The sequence below is a fragment of the Euphorbia lathyris genome, chromosome 3, assembly GCF_963576675.1.
Source record: "Euphorbia lathyris chromosome 3, ddEupLath1.1, whole genome shotgun sequence".
NCBI lineage: Eukaryota > Viridiplantae > Streptophyta > Magnoliopsida > Malpighiales > Euphorbiaceae > Euphorbia > Euphorbia lathyris.
In genome coordinates, this window is record NC_088912.1 from 44,149,690 (window position 1) to 44,166,780 (window position 17,091).

General features: G+C 32.1%; 2 protein-coding genes and 1 pseudogene across 2 annotated transcripts; all 3 read right to left on the reverse strand.

The window, feature by feature from the left end:
• Nucleotides 1–5,120: 5,120 nt before the first annotated feature.
• On the reverse strand, nt 5,121–5,678 carry LOC136222645 (dirigent protein 4-like). Its single transcript, XM_066010383.1, has one exon. The coding sequence runs from the start codon at nt 5,676–5,678 to the stop codon at nt 5,121–5,123; it is 558 nt and encodes a 185-aa protein (XP_065866455.1).
• Nucleotides 5,679–12,576: 6,898 nt separating this feature from the next.
• Nucleotides 12,577–13,133, reverse strand: LOC136222647 (dirigent protein 4-like; annotated as a pseudogene).
• Nucleotides 13,134–15,226: 2,093 nt separating this feature from the next.
• Nucleotides 15,227–15,819, reverse strand: LOC136224865 (dirigent protein 4-like). The gene has a single exon (XM_066013295.1). It carries the CDS (start codon nt 15,814–15,816, stop codon nt 15,280–15,282), a length of 537 nt encoding a protein of 178 aa, XP_065869367.1. The 5' UTR covers nt 15,817–15,819; the 3' UTR covers nt 15,227–15,279.
• Between the last annotated feature and the right edge of the window lie 1,272 nt (nt 15,820–17,091).

The window sequence follows — 17,091 nt, forward strand, 5'->3', positions numbered from 1 at the left end:
TCATGTAATTAATAGTCATAATAAATGACTTATCTTGTAAATTGCATTTTTCTCTCTCTTTGTAATTACTCCTTGTTCTTCATTAGCCTTCATCTCCAAATAGATTAATTTGGAAAATTCATCGAAAAATTCATAGCGGTGGCCGAAAAATTCATCCTTGTCCCTCGATCGTTAATGGACTTTTCTTGCTGATTTCAACTAACAACTTGGTTTCTATTTCATTAATTACTCTGTTAATTTCTGAATTGATGTTTGTGTTCCTCTTTACTTCATAATGGATTTATTTCTTAAGTTTCATTAAACTGTAGTTCAGTTTCGTGTTTGTATATGTCGATGAAGAAAACGTTTTCTTATTGCATTTATTAAATCTGGAAAATTCATCGGAAAATTCATCACGGTGGCCGAAAAATTCATCCTTGTCCCTCGATCGTTAATGGATTTTTCTTGCTGATTTCGACTAACAACTTGGTTTCGATTTCATTAATATTACTCAATTAATTTCTGAATTGATGTTTGTGTTTCTCATTACTTCATAATGGATTTATTTCTTAAGTTTCATTAAACTGTAGTTCAGTTTCGTGTTTGTATATGTCGATGAAGAAAACGTTTTCTTATTGCATTTATTAAATTTTTATTCATTTTATATTAATTTTATTTTTTAAGATGGTTCATGGATATATACTGCCTCATTGTAATCTGATTATTATTGATTTAAAAAAACATAATATTAAACCGAGAATTTCTTATGCAAATGTCATAAAAAATGAGGAAAAAAACAATAATTTTCCTGCTTTGGTTTAATAGTTGTTCAATTTTCTAGATGATTTAGATATTAATATCATTTTGGATTCCAATGCAAGGATTAAATTGAAAAAAAAATGAATTTTAATTTCAAATATGAAGACGTTTAATGCTCAATATTGAATGAAAAATCGAAAAATAAAATTTTTATATGGAGAAACCAGAGATCGAACTTGGTCTTTGTTAATCAATGCACATTCTACCTAACCGTTTAACTACAAGCATCTTCTGTTGCTCTTCTCAATCAAAAACACTATTAACTACGTAACAAAACCCTCCCTTCCACACATAGAGTGCGGATTGCTCTACTCCAGTCCGAATTTCATCTTCCTCACTCCCTTTTTTTTGTCAACACATTCATTTATTGCATCTAATAAATGAGTTTCTTTATTCTCTTTCCACAAAATTTGATGCATATTGAGATCTACAAGTGTCCTAATGCTTTTAAAGGGAATTCAAATAAGTATTTCATCCAAATCACTCGTTTGAATGATTTCTTTTTTTTTTTAAAAAAATATTTTGCTGATAATTTTGTCCTTATATCACTACTAAATCACGTTTTAACAAAAGCATACTAATACTCTATTTTTAAATGAAAATAAATAATCAAACTATAAAAATATAAGGTTTTATTTCAAATAAATAATCAAACTCATGCCGATTGTTCGGATCCCACTGTTGTCGAGCTTAACGTCTCACAAGAATTCCGTTTCAATCACAATGACTTATTTCGTTCTAAAATGTCCAATGTATTTATTCGAGAATAAATTACAATACGATTTGAGAATCTAATAAAAAAAGATTGACTTGGACAAGACCTTACTTATGTTTGAAGCAACTCAACATTGATACATGAAGCATTCTATCTAAAATTGTTTGATTCGAGCTAAGAAACGTCACTGTAAGTTAGCGAATTACGTTACATTACGTATTGTAAGCTCATGTCAATTGTTCGGGTTCCACTGTTGTCGAGTTTAACATCTCACAAGAATTCTGTTTGAATCACAATGACTTATTATGATAAAAGTTCAAAGTATTTATTCGAAAATAAATTACAATACGATTTGAAAATCTAATAAAAAAAGAATGAATTGGACAATATCTTACTTGTGTTTGATGCAACTCAACATTGATACAAGATGCATTCTATCTAACATTATTTTATTTGAGCTAAGACACGTATTGTAAGTTAACGAATTACGTTACGTTACTTATTTTAAGCTCATGTCGATTGTTCAGATCCCACTGTTGTCGAGTTTAACATCTCACAAGAATTCCATTTGAATCACAATGACTTATTTTGATAAAAGTCCAATACGATTTGAAAATCTAATAAAAAAGACTGACTTGGACAAGACCGTACTTGTTTTGAAGCAACTGAACATGTTGTATCATTCCATAAAATTCCACACTAACCGAAGAAGTACAATTATACAAGAAGCATTCTATCTAATATTATTTTTGATTCGAGCTAAGAAACGTACTATAGGTTAACGAATTACGTTACGTTACGTATTGTAAGCTCATGTCGATTGTTCGGATCCCAGTGTTGTCGAGCTTAACATCTCAGATAATAAATTACTTCCTTTATTTCATTTTCACAAAATTTGATGCATATTGGGATCTACAAGTGTCCTGGTGATTTTAAAGAGAATGAAAAAACATTTCATCCAAATTATTTGTGTGAATGATTTTTTTTTAAATTTATTTTGTTGATAATTTTTTCCTTACATCACTACTCAATCATGTTTTAACAAAATCATATTAGTACTATATTTTTAACTGGAAATAAATAATCAAACTATAAAATTACAAAGTTTTATTTCAAATAATGATAAATGTATAATAATTTTTATTTTAAAGGATGTATGTGGTTCTATTGTTAAACAATCGAGATTCTAAATATTACGTTACGGTAAGTTAACGAATTATGTTACGTTACGTATTGTAAGCTCATGTCGATTGTTCGATTGTTAACATAACGTAATGTAACGTAACATAACATAATGTAACACGACATAATGTTACATAACCTGATGTGATGTATCATAGCGTGATGTAACGTAACATAACGTAACGTAACGTAACGTAACGTAACGTAACGTAACGTAACGTAACGTAACGTAACGTGATATAACGTGATATAACGTAACGTAATGTAACTTTACATGCCGTAATGTGATATAAAGTAACAAAAGTAATCTAACGTAATGTGACGTAATATAACGTAACGTAATAATTATAAGCTCAATTTATAAATCCTTAGGACCGTAAGCTCAATCTATAAATTCTTAGGATTGTAAGCTCAATTTAAAATCCTTAGCTTTTTTTTTACTTCTTTAAGCTTTCATTTATTTGTAAACAGTCATCGAGCTTACAATCATTAACGTAACGTAACGTAATCTCCAATCCTATTATTAAATCACAGAAAATATGATTTTTTTTTTAAATGAACAGATATGCAATTGGTGTAGAATAAGGAACAAAATATACATGTTTTATGATTATTTCTCAAATTGACCCAACTTGACAACATTAAGAGTACATTTGCTCTTGATTGCCAATGTTAGAGGTAAAATTGCATCATTTTAAATGTTGGGGGTAAAATTGCTCCTAGTTGTGAATGTTAGGAGTATTTTTACCCCTTATCTATAATAATTATAGAGCTAAATTTATAACTTATTTTATTTATTTATGTTTATATGTAAAAAAATAAATAAATTTGATTTTACTTTTTCTTATTAAATTTAAAAATTATAATAAAAAGTAACATATAAACATTTCAAATCAAAATTGTCAAAATGTTAGATGACAACCATTTAACGAAAAATTATCAAAAAAAATTTGAAGAAACTATTGAAAATAATATATTGAATAAAAAAGAAAAAAAAATCCAGAAAGTCTTTAATTAAGTGGAGGCGGGGGGCAGCAGTAGAAGGTTGGACGGGAACCATTATGTATTTAAGGGAGAAAAAAAAGCTCACAAATCAGTTTATGTAAAACTTAATTGTAGTTTTTTTTTTGAATTCAATGTGTAACAATCAATGTATAACAATTACTGAGATGGTGAATAGATAATTTAGAGGAATTTTTATCTAAAAATATTTTGATACGGTCAAATTATTTATTATAAAAAGAGAAATATTCATTTATGGAGCAAAACCGCGTGGCGGATCGCTTAGCAGCTGCTGGGCATGGGAGAATGTTAGGTGTTTCTACCATATCTGTTCCTCCTTCTTTTCTTTTGCCTTCTCTCCTAGAGGATAGGATTGGAGTCAGCCTTCCTAGACTGATCCCGGTGTAGGTTTTTTGTTGGTTTTGTTTTTTTTCCTTTCCTTTCTTACCAAACAAAAAAAAAGAGAAATATTCATTTATGTAACCTGGTAACCTATTAATAGTCTCCATGAATGAAAACTCGCAATTGAGAACTCTTCCCCACACACACATATATATATATATATATATATAAGGGGTTGTTCTTAATGGTATCAGTAACCATCTAGGCCCTAAATGGATGCAAAATCTCAACCATTGATTTTGATCCAATGATCATTTCATATTATTTGTTACATTTGACCAAATCACATATTAAAGAAATGTTTATATTTACAAAAAAAATAGAATAAAATACAATCTATCTCTTGTTGTTAATAATACTCATTTTCCGTAACATTCGTTAAATTACATCAGTTTTTATACCTTAAAAACTTAAAGTTATAAAAAAAAAGTAATTAATGGTAAACTTATTAATAAGAGTAAAATTAGAAAAAAAAATTCCATTAAAAATTTAAACCGAACAATAAGAAACAAAAAATCTTTTCTATCTATAACAAATAATATGAAATGGATAAAGTAATATATATATATATATATATATATATATATATATATATATATATATATATATATTTGCCAATAAAAACATTTAAGTTGTCATTGAGACAATTAGGGTAAAGGCTATGCTTACTTTGTTTTTTACAAAGTAAGTCTTACTTTGTGTGTTTTCACTATTAGATTAATTTTATGCTCCATCATCTAATGGTGAAAACACACCAAGAAATGGTACTTTGTAAAAAACAAAGTAACCATAGAAAGCATCATCATCTAATTAGTTCTTTTCCTTGTTAGTGGTGATAAGCTAGTGTTGGAGGATTTTCCAACAGGCTCAAAGCCAAAAACTTTATTCATGTAAGAACTAGTTTGAGAGAAATCATCCAGTAAAAATACTACAATTCACAACAATTTGATCAAACTAATTATCCCGAACACACATAATGATTTTATTGAAGAAAAATCCCAAAAACAAAACAAGTTAATTACTAGTAATGAACAACAGTGACATTATACTCAACAATAGCATCACCAGAAGTAGCATTTACAAAATAAGTCTTAAGATGAGCAAATCCTTTAGCTAATCTAAACTTCCCTTTCCCTCCCACAATTGCAAGCTCACGTTCCGTCTCCAACACCGGATTCCTCGACAGCACACTAAGAGAGCTTCCATTAAACTCTCCTTTTATGAATCCAAAATCCACATATAATACTAGGGACAACGAATCTTGATCTGATGATACATAAAGCCCTTGTGCATTTCCGATCAGTTCAGAGGTGATTTCAGGACCGGCAGTTAGAGGATTATCCACAGCGTAAACGTCGCCAAATGTTGTTCTGGGCTGGCTGTCGATGGCGTTAGGACGGGCTACCAAGACGGCACTAGGGTTATTGCCGTTGTGTGTGTCATGGAAGAAAAAATGGAGGTTGGTGATTTTCTCTTGTTCAGATTTGTATGGAAGAGTTGGAGAGTAGTATTCGCAGAATACTGGTGAGGTTGTGATGCAGAATATCAAAACCGGACTAAATAAACTTATGTTTGCCATTTAGATTTGTTTGTAAAACCTTCTTTTGCTTGCTTATGAATTTGATGCTCCATCTGTATAGGCCAGACCTGCTCGATTCGATTCATTTGGAAAATCTATCTGACCATATATAAATGGTAAACGAATTAAATTTTGCAATCCTCCTTTTACTATAGTATTTGAGCATTTGTCTACATACATGATGTTAGGAAATATTGAATAAACAAGAGATACAATTTGGATGAATGACTTAGTTATTTGATAAAAGAGAATGGCTTAAATAGCCAAAGACAAAACAAAACAAAGATAAATTAGGCCACTAATAACGTGGACTAATAACAGCAAAGACAAAAGCAAATCTTCAAAACTTATTCAACTAATACCCTAATACATAGGGATTTATTCTAACTGCAAGTCTACAAAACTTATCCAACTAATACCCTAATAAATAGGGATTTATTCTAACTGCAAATTAACTTATCATTCCCTCATTTAAACTAAATACTTTTAAGTATTTGGTTTATTAGGCACCTCACAGACTCCCAACATCTGTCGCAACCTTAGAAAATCTTTTGACTTCAGTGGCTTTGTCACCACATCAGCAATTTGACTCTTTGTGCCACAGAATTCCATCTTGATAACTCCATCTTTAACCAAGTCTCGGAGAAAATGGAACCAGACATCTATGTGTTTGCTTCTCCCATGCATGACAGGATTTTTGGAGAGTTTAATGGCTGAACTGCTATCACACATCACAGTTGTGCATCCTTTTTTGCTCAAGTCCCAACTTCTTTAGTATCCTCCTCATCCAGACAGATTGACAGGCACAAGCTGCGCCTGCCACAAATTCAGCTTCCGTGCTTGATAGTGTAACTAATGGTTGCTTTTTTGAAGACCATGAAACAACTCCTGAATTCATTAAGAAAACATATCCAGAGGTGCTTTTCCTATCATCAACATCACCGGCATAATCACTATCAGTGAATGCAAGAAGCTCTTTAGTTTCACCCCTCTTGTAGAATATTCCATAATTCACCGTCCCTTTCACGTATCTGAGAGCTCTTTTGGCAGCTTGTAGATGCAACTCTTTAGGTTTCGACATGTAACGACTAATTAAGCTGACAACAAACATCATATCAGGTCTTGTGGTTGTGAGGTACATGAGACTTCCTACTATGTCTCGTCAACTTTGATTCCCCCTTCATCATTGTGCAACTTACAACCTGGTACAATGGGACTACAAACAGCATTGCTAACCTCCATACCAAAACGTTTGAGAACATCCAATGCATATTTTCTTTGACAGATATATATGCCATTGGTTGTTTGTAAAACCTCTATGCCAAGAAAGAATCTCATACCCCCAAGATCAGACATGTCAAATTCCCTTAACATAGAATTTTTAAATTCACACATCATATCTTCATCATCACCAGTATAAATCAAATCATCTACATAAACACTCACTATAAGTATTTTACCTGTACTGTTGGTCTTAATGAACAAGGTTTGTTCACTATGGCACCCCTGAAAACCTTCACTTAGAAAGTGCGCTTCAAGTCTACTAAACCAGGCCCGTGGAGCTTGCTTTAATCCGTACAAGGCTTTCTACAACTTGTAGACTTTCTGGTCACTCCCTTTTTTCACATATCCAATTGGTTGTTCTACATATACATCTTCATTTAATTCTCCATGAAGGAAGGCTGATTTCACGTCAAGCTGGAAGATTTTCCAATTCTTTTGAGCTGCTAAAGCGATGATCATGCGAACTGTATCCATCCTTGCTACTGGGGCATAAACTTCTGTGTAATCCACTCCTTCTTGTTGAGAATAACCCTTCGCCACCAACCTTGCTTTATATTTGTCCACCTCTCCCAGTTCATTGAATTTTGTCTTAAAAATCCATTTCACTCCAATCTTTTTGGCACATGCAGGCAATTCAGTTAGTTTCCATGTTTCATTTTGCTCAATTGCCTTTATCTCAGAATCCATTGACATCCTCCACTTAGAACTTTTTTTAGCCTCTTCAAAGCTAATTGGATCTATAGATGCAATTTGAGCCATGTTAACCTCAAACTCCTCATCAGAAAGTCCCTCACCAGTCACATAATCTTGCAAATAAGATGGAGTCTGTCGATTTCTTCCTCCTCTTTCAGTTAAATCTTCTGAGGATGTGTGTGAAGATGCTAAAGATGTTTGTGAAGATGCTGGGGTTGGCTCATCATTCGCTGTTTCTGAGCTATGTGAAGATGCTGTGTTTGGCTCACTATTCATCGTTTCTGAGGTTTCATCGTTGCCTCCTGCATAACTAGCAGCGTCATTTTCGATCAAAACATCACAAATTTCATCATCTGCCCATTCCAAGTCCACCAAGATTTGTTTATCGAAACTTTTGTCCCAGACCCATTGTTTATCTTCTTCAAAGATGACATCTCTACTTACTACAATCCTTTTAGAGATTGGATCGTATAGTCGATATGCCTTTGATTCTTCACTGACACCCAAAAGAACACAAGGGAAGCTCTTGTTGTCCAATTTTGTCCGTCTGTCATCAGGAATATGTACATATGAGGTGCAACTAAAGACTCTGAAGTAGGCTACTGTTGGTTTTGCTCCGCTCCATGCTTCTTGCGGTGTTATGTCTTTAACTGCTAGAGTGGGGCTCCTGTTTAGCACATAAACTGCCCAATTTACAGCTTCAGGCCAGAAATTTTTGGGCATCTTCTTTGCTGACAGCATGCTTCTAACCAAATTCATCACAGTTCGGTTTTTCCTTTCTACTACGCCGTTTTGCTGGGGGGTGTAGGCGGCTGTTAATTGTCTTTTAACACCATGCTGCTTGCAGAACTCATTGAACTCTTTAGAATTAAATTCCCCACCTCTGTCAATTCGCAAACATTTAAGAGACAAACCAGATTCATTTTCAACAAGTTTCTTAAAGAATTTGAACATGTCGAATGCTTCAGACTTGGCACTTAAAAAGTATATCCATGTCTTCCTGCTAAAATCGTCTATGAAGCATAATGAGTACCTTTTCTTGCTATTAGACATTGGTGAGATTGGACCGCAGATGTCTGCATGCACCAACTGTAACTTTTATGTGGCTCTCTATGTGCTTGTTTTGGGAATAGGATCTCTATGTTGTTTTCCCACCATGCAATCAGTACAAGTCACATTTGAAGTATGAAGTTGCGGAAGACCATGAACCATTTTTTTGTCTGTAGAGTTCTTAAGCCTTTATGGCTTAAGTGCCCATACCTGCAGTGCCAAAGATGAGCCAGATCTGAAGTTGTTGTGTATAAGCGGGAATCTTTCTCTTTTTCACATGTAAAATTGGCAAACAGTCTGAACATTCTGTTGGTTGTCATCTCAGATTGAATGATAAGCCCTCTCTCAGGATGGTATATGTTGCACTTTCCTGATTGAAATAAGATTGCAAGACCACGTTCCTGAAGCTGTCCAATGCTCAAAAGATTATTCTTCAATTCTGGAACATAAAAAACATTAGTGATCGAAAGACTGCCACCATTCACATGTAGTCTCAACCTTCCTTTTCCGAGAACACTCATTTTGGCATTGTTTCCCAATTTTACTGTTTCATGAAACGTCTCATCTAGCTCACAAAATGCAGCCTTTGTTCCACTCATATGATTCGAACAACCTGAATCAAGGAACCAAATATCCTCTTGCAATTCTAGATTCATCTCGACATATGACATTAACAGCATCTCTTCTTTCTCATTTGATTCTACGTAGTTAACCTCCTTCTCCCACATTGGACATTCATACTGAAAATGCCCAAGATTGTGGCACTTGTAGCATTCAACTGTAGCTTTGTTGAAAACTTGTCGAACTCTGCCTCTCCTCCTGCCTCTGTAGCTGCCTTTGCCACGACCTCGACCTCCATGTTTGTCATCCATAGTCACCTTCAAGGCATGTTCCTCTCCATTGCTCCTATGGAACTTTTGTTCATGCACGATAAGTGAACTTTGCAGTTCATCAATTATGAGTGCATCAATATCCTTAGATTCTTCAATTGAGACAACAACATAGTTAAATTTCTCAGTTAAAGTTCTAAGAATTTTTTTCAACAATTGTAACATCCTTCATCTGCTCCCCATTGCTTCTCATTTTATTAGCTATAGCTAAGACACGAGCAAAGTACTCTGCTATACTTTCACTTGTTTTCATCTCCAGGATTTCAAAATCCCTCCTTAGCGCTTGAACAGTTGAACGCTTTACTCTAGCATTTCCTTCAAACTTCTGTTTCATCGAACTCCATATCTGTTTTGCAGTGCGTTTCTCTAGGATCTGCTCAAGAATTGTTCTGTCAAGGCTCTGAAACAGATAATTTTTGGCTTTGAGATCCTTCAACTTCCAATCGTCTAGCTCCTTCTGTTGCACTTCAGGCAAAACAACACCTTCCTCTGGTTCTTTATAACCAGTTTCAACCAGATCCCAATACCCTTTAGATCTCAAAAGATTTTCAATTAGCATGCTCCAATGGTCGTAATGACCATCGAAATGTGGAATGGCAGGTTGCATAAATTTTTTTATCTTCACTCATCCTTTCTCTTCTACTTCTGTTTGAAATCAGTCAAAAAAAATGCTGTTTTTTTTTCTATCTCAGGCTCCGGTGGGAAGCTCTGATACCAAATTGTTAGGAAATATTGAATAAACAAGAGATACAATTTGGATGAATGACTTAGTTATTTGATAAAAGAGAATGGCTTAAATAGCCAAAGACAAAACAAAACAGAGATAAATTAGGCCACTAATAACGTGGACTAATAACAGCAAATACAAAAGCAAATCTTCAAATCTTATCCAACTAATACCCTAATACATAGGGATTTATTCTAACTGCAAGTATACAAAACTTATCCAACTAATACCCTAATAAATAGGGATTTATTCTAACTGCAAATTAACTTATCACATGATTCATCTAAAATAATGTAACTAGACACTGACATATCTCGATGTATTTTACAAAAAATTTCCTCCTTATTTGGTTTAGAAGAAATGAGCCTTAATTGAGTTATTTCACCTGTATGTGCTTTTATCTAAAACAGTTGCCATAAAGTTTGGAGAAACTCATTCTCATAGGTTTTTTTGTGGTTTTGGGAATTTATTTATTTTTATTTTTTTTCAAATAAGTAATTGAGAATTGAGAAAATCTGTTTATTTTTCTAAATTTTCTTTCTATTAATATTTCAAATTCGGAATATATAGAGACTAAGTCTTGTTAGTCATTCGTCGGATCCTTTCTCCCTTTACAGAATCTGTTTATTTTGTTGATAATTTTGTCCTTACATCACTACTCAATCATGTTTTAACAAAATCATACTAGTACTATATTTTTAACTGGAAATAAATAATCAAACTATAAAATTACAAAGTTTTATTTCAAATAATGATAAACGTATAATAATTTTTATTTTAAAGGATGTATGTGGTTCTATTGTTAAACAATCGAGATTCTAAATATTACGCTACGGTAAGTTAACGAATTATGTTACGTTACGTATTGTAAGCTCATGTCGATTGTTCGGTTCCCACTGTTGTCGAGCTCAAAATTTACAGTATTTTGTTTCAATTACAATAAACATTTTGCAAAAAGTGCATTGTAATTATTCAAAAATAAATTACGATACGATTTGAAAACATAATGAAAGCGTTTTATTGTAATCCAAAATAAAATCATTTTCCAAAGGCATAAACTTGATCATAACAAATGAAGATGTTTATCCTTAGAATTAATTTGGAAAATCCAAAGGCGGCACAATTAATGCCAAGAATTTATAAAAAAGGATAAGGTACCAAAATAGGTCTAAGGTTTTTGGGTAAGTACCAATTTAGGCTCAACGTTTAAAATAACACTAATATAGGCTTAACGTTTACAACCTAATATCAATTTAGGCTTAACGTTTACAATATAGCATCAATTTAGGCCTCACGTACAAAATAGCACCAATATAGGCTTAACGTTTACAAAATAATACGAATTTAAGTTTAACGTTTACAAAATGGATAAATTACACCCATGGCCACTGAACTTTATCCATTTTCACATTATGGTCACTGATCAATATAGGCTTAGGGTACTCATTGCTTTGCACGGGTTGTAAGTTCAATGTTTGATCAAGGAGAATGGGATACTAATCCCTCTGTTTGCTATATATATATATATAAGAGGTTGTTCTTAATGGTATCAGTAACCATCTAGACCCTAAATGGATGCAAAATCTCAACCATTGATTTTGATCCAATGCTCATTTCATATTATTTGTTACATTTGACCAAATCACATATTAAAGAAATGTTCATATTTACAAAAAAAAAAAAAGAATAAAATACGATCTATCTCTTGTTGTTAATAATACTCATTTTCCGTAACATTCGTTAAATTACATCAGTTTTTATACCTTAAAAACTTAAAATTATAAAAAAGTAATTAATGGTAAAATTATTAATAAGAGTAAAATTAGAAAAAAAAATCCCATTAAAAATTTAAACCAAATAATAAGAAACAAAAAATCTTTTCTATCTATGACAAATAATATGAAATGGATAAATAATATGAAATGGATAAAGTAATATATATATATATATATATATATATATATATATATTGCCAATAAAAACATTTAAGTTGTCATTGAGACAATTAGGGTAAAGGCTATGCTTACTTTGTTTTTTACAAAGTAAGTCTTACTTTGTGTGTTTTCACTATTAGATTAATTTTATGCTCCATCATCTAACGGTGAAAACACACCAAGTAATAGTAGAAAGCATCATCATCTAATTAGTTATTTTCCTTGTCAGTGGTGATAAGCTAGTGTTGGAGGATTTTCCAACAGGCTCAAAGCCAAAAACTTTATTCATGTAAGAACCAGTTTGAGAGAAATCATAATTACTAGTAATGAACAACAGTGACATTATACTCAACAATAGCATCACCAGAAGTAGCATTTACAAAATAAGTCTTAAGATGAGCAAATCCTTTAGCTAATCTAAACTTCCCTTTGCCTCCCACAATTGCAAGCTCACGTTCCGTCTCCAACACCGGATTCCTCGACAGCACACTAATAGAGCTTCCATTAAACTCTCCTTTTACAAATCCAAAATCCACATATAATACTAGGGACAACGAATCTTGGTCTGATGATACATAAAGCCCTTGTGCATTTCCGATCAGTTCAGAGGTGATTTCAGGACTGACAGTTAGAGGATTATCCACAGCGTAAACGTCGCCAAATGTTGTTCTGGGCTGGCTGTCGGTGGCGTTAGGACGGGCTACCAAGACGGCACTAGGGTTATTGCCGTTGTGTGTGTCATGGAAGAAAAATGGAGGTTGGTGATTTTCTCTTGTTCAGATTTGTATGGAAGAGTTGGAGAGTAGTATTCGCAGAATACTGGTGAGGTTGTGATGCAGAATATCAAAACCAGACCAAATAAACTTATGTTTGCCATTTAGATTTGTTTGTAAAACCTTCTTTTGCTTGCTTATGAATTTGATGCTCCATCTATATAGGCCAGACCTGCTCGATTCGATTCATTTGGAAAATGTATCTGACCATATATAAATGGTAAACGAATTAAATTTTGCAATCCTCCTTTTACTACAGTATTTGCGCATTTGTCTACATACATGATTCATCTAAAATAATGTAACTAGACACTGACATATCTCGATGTATTTTACAAAAAATTTCCTCCTTATTTGGTTTAGAAGAAATGAGCCTTAGTTGAGTTATTTCACCTGTATGTGTTTTTATCTAAAACAGTTGCCATAAAGTTTGGAGAAACTCATTCTCATAGGATTTTTGTGGTTTTGGGAATTTATTTATTTTTATTTTTTTCCAAATAAGTAATTGAGAATTGGGAAAATCTGTTTATTTTTCTAAATTTTCTTTCTATTAATATTTCGAATTCGGAATATATAGAGACTAAGTCTTGTTAGTCATTCGTCGGATCCTTTCTCCCTTTACAGAATCTGTTTATTTTGTTGATAATTTTGTCCTTACATCACTACTCAATCATGTTTTAACAAAATCATACTAGTAATATATTTTTAACTGGAAATAAATAATCAAACTATAAAATTACAAAGTTTTATTTCAAATAATGATAAACGTATAATAATTTTTATTTTAAAGGATGTATGTGGTTCTATTGTTAAACAATCGAGATTCTAAATATTACGTTACGGTAGGTTAACGAATTATGTTACGTTATGTATTGTAAGCTCATGTCGTTTGTTCGGTTCCCACTGTTGTCGAGCTCAAAATTTACAGTATTTTGTTTCAATTACAATAAACATTTTGCTAAAAGTGCATTGTAATTATTCAAAAATAAATTACGATACGATTTGAAAACATAATGAAAGCGTTTTATTGTAATCCAAAAAAAATCATTTTCCAAAGGCATAAATGATCAAGTTTATGCCTTAGCATTAATTTGGAAAATCCAAAGGCGGCACAATTAATGCCATGAATTTAACGTTTAAAATAACACTAATATAGGCTTAACGTTTACAACCTAATATCAATTTAGGCTTAACGTTTACAATATAGCATCAATTTAGGCCTCACGTACAAAATAGCACCAATATAGGTTTAACGTTTACAAAATGGATAAATTACACCCATGGCCACTGAACTTTATCCATTTTCAAATTATGGCCACTGATCAATATAGGCTTAGGGTACTCATTGCTTTGCACGGGCTGTAAGTTCAATGTTTGATCAATGACAATGGGATACTAATCCCTCTGTTTGCTATATATATATATATATATATATATATATATATATATATATATATATATAAATAAGGGGTTGTTCTTAATGGTATCAGTAACCATCCAGACCCTAAATGGATGCAAAATCTCAACCATTGATTTTGATCCAATGCTCATCTCATATTATTTGTTACATTTGACCAAATCACATATTAAAGAAATGTTTATATTTACAAAAAAAAATAGAATAAAATACGATCTATCTCTTGTTGTTAATAATACTCATTTTCCGTAACAGTCGTTAAATTACATCAGTTTTTATACCTTAAAAACTTAAAATTATAAAAAAGTAATTAATGGTAAACTTATTAATAAGAGTAAAATTAGAAAAAAAATCCATTAAAAATTTAAACCGAATAATAAGAAACAAAAAATCTTTTCTATCTATGACAAATAATATGAAATGGATAAATAATATGAAATGGATAAAGTAATATATATATATATATATATATATATATTTTTTTTTTTTTTTTGCCAATAAAAACATTTAAGTTGTCATTGAGACAATTAGGGTAAAGGCTATGCTTACTTTGTTTTTTACAAAGTAAGAGTAATGGTACTTTGTAAAAAACAAAGTAACCATAGAAAACATCATCATCTAATTAGTTCTTTTCCGTGTTAGTGGTGATAAGCTAGTGTTGGAGGATTTTCCAACAGGCTCAAAGCCAAAAACTTTATTCATGTGAGAACTAGTTTGAGAGAAATCATCCAATAAAAATACTACAATTCACAACAATTTGATCAAACTAATTATCCCGAACACACATAATGATTTTATTGAAGAAAAATCCCAAAAACAAAACAAGTTAATTACTAGTAATGAACAACAGTGACATTATACTCAACAATAGCATCACCAGAAGTAGCATTTACAAAATAAGTCTTAAGATGAGCAAATCCTTTAGCTAATCTAAACTTCCCTTTCCCTCCCACAATTGCAAGCTCACCTTCCGTCTCCAACACCGGAGAGCTTCCATTAAACTCTCCTTTTACGAATCCAAAATCCACATATAATACTAGGGACAACGAATCTTGATCTGATGATACATAAAGCCCTTGTGCATTTCCGATCAGTTCAGAGGTGATTTCAGGACCGGCAGTTAGAGGATTATCCACAGCGTAAACGTCGCCAAATGTTGTTCTGGGCTGGCTGTCGGTGGCGTTAGGACGGGCTACCAAGATGGCACTAGGGTTATTGCCGCTGTGTGTGTCATGGAAGAAAAAATGGAGGTTGGTGATTTTCTCTTGTTCAGATTTGTATGGAAGAGTTGGAGAGTAGTATTCACAGAATACTGGTGAGGTTGTGATGTAGAATATCAAAACCAGACCAAATAAACTTATGATTGCCATTTAGATTTGTTTGTAAAACCTTCTTTTGGTTGCTTATGAATTTGATGCTCCATCTATATAGGCCAGACCTGCTCGATTCGATTCATTTGGAAAATGTATCTGACCATATATAAATGGTAAACGAATTAAATTTTGCAATCCTCTGTTTACTACAGTATTTGAGCATTTGTCTACATACATGATTCATCTAAAATAATGTAACTAGACACTGACATATCTCGATGTATTTTACAAAAAATTTCCTCCTTATTTGGTTTAGAAGAAATGAGCCTTAGTTGAGTTATTTCACCTGTATGTGTTTTTATCTAAAACAGTTGCCATAAAGTTTGGTGAAACTCATTCTCATAGGATTTTTGTGGTTTTGGAAATTTATTTATTTTTATTTTTTTCCAAATAAGTAATTGAGAATTGAGAAAATCTGTTTATTTTTCTAAATTTTCTTTCTATTAATATTTCGAATTCGGAATATATAGAGACTAAGTCTTGTTAGTCATTCGTCGGATCCTTTCTCCCTTTACAGAATCTGTTTATTTTGTTGATAATTTTGTCCTTACATCACTACTCAATCATGTTTTAACAAAATCATACTAGTACTATATTTTTAACTGGAAATAAATAATCAAACTATAAAATTACAAAGTTTTATTTCAAATAATGATAAACGTATAATAATTTTTATTTTAAAGGATGTATGTGGTTTTATTGTTAAACAATCGAGATTCTAAATATTACGTTACGGTAAGTTAACGAATTATGTTACGTTACGTATTGTAAGCTCATGTCGATTGTTCGGTTCCCACTGAGCTCAAAATTTACAGTATTTTGTTTCAGTTACAATAATCATTTTGCTAAAAGTGCATTGTAATTATTCAAAAATAAATTACGATACGATTTGAAAACATAATGAAAGCGTTTTATTGTAATCCAAAAAAAAAATCATTTTCCAAAGGCATAAACTTGATCATAACAAATGAATATGTTTATCCTTAGCATTAATTTGGAAAATCCAAAGGCGGCACAATTAATGCCATGAATTTATAAAAAAGGATGAGGTGCCAAAATAGGTCTAAGGTTTTTGGGTAAGTACCAATTTAGGCTCAACGTTTAAAATAACACTAATATAGGCTTAACGTTTACAACCTAATATCAATTTAGGCTTAACGTTTACAATATAGCATCAATTTAGGCCTCACGTACAAAATAGCACCAATATAGGCTTAACGTTTACAAAATAATACGAATTTAAGTTTAACGTTTACAAAATGGATAAATTAC

Bases quoted from the DNA above. Each gene is read 5' to 3' on its own strand.
- LOC136222645 (XM_066010383.1), bottom strand. From the start codon at position 5,678: ATGGCAAACATAAGTTTATTTAGTCCGGTTTTGATATTCTGCATCACA.
- LOC136224865 (XM_066013295.1), bottom strand. From the start codon at position 15,816: ATGGCAATCATAAGTTTATTTGGTCTGGTTTTGATATTCTACATCACA.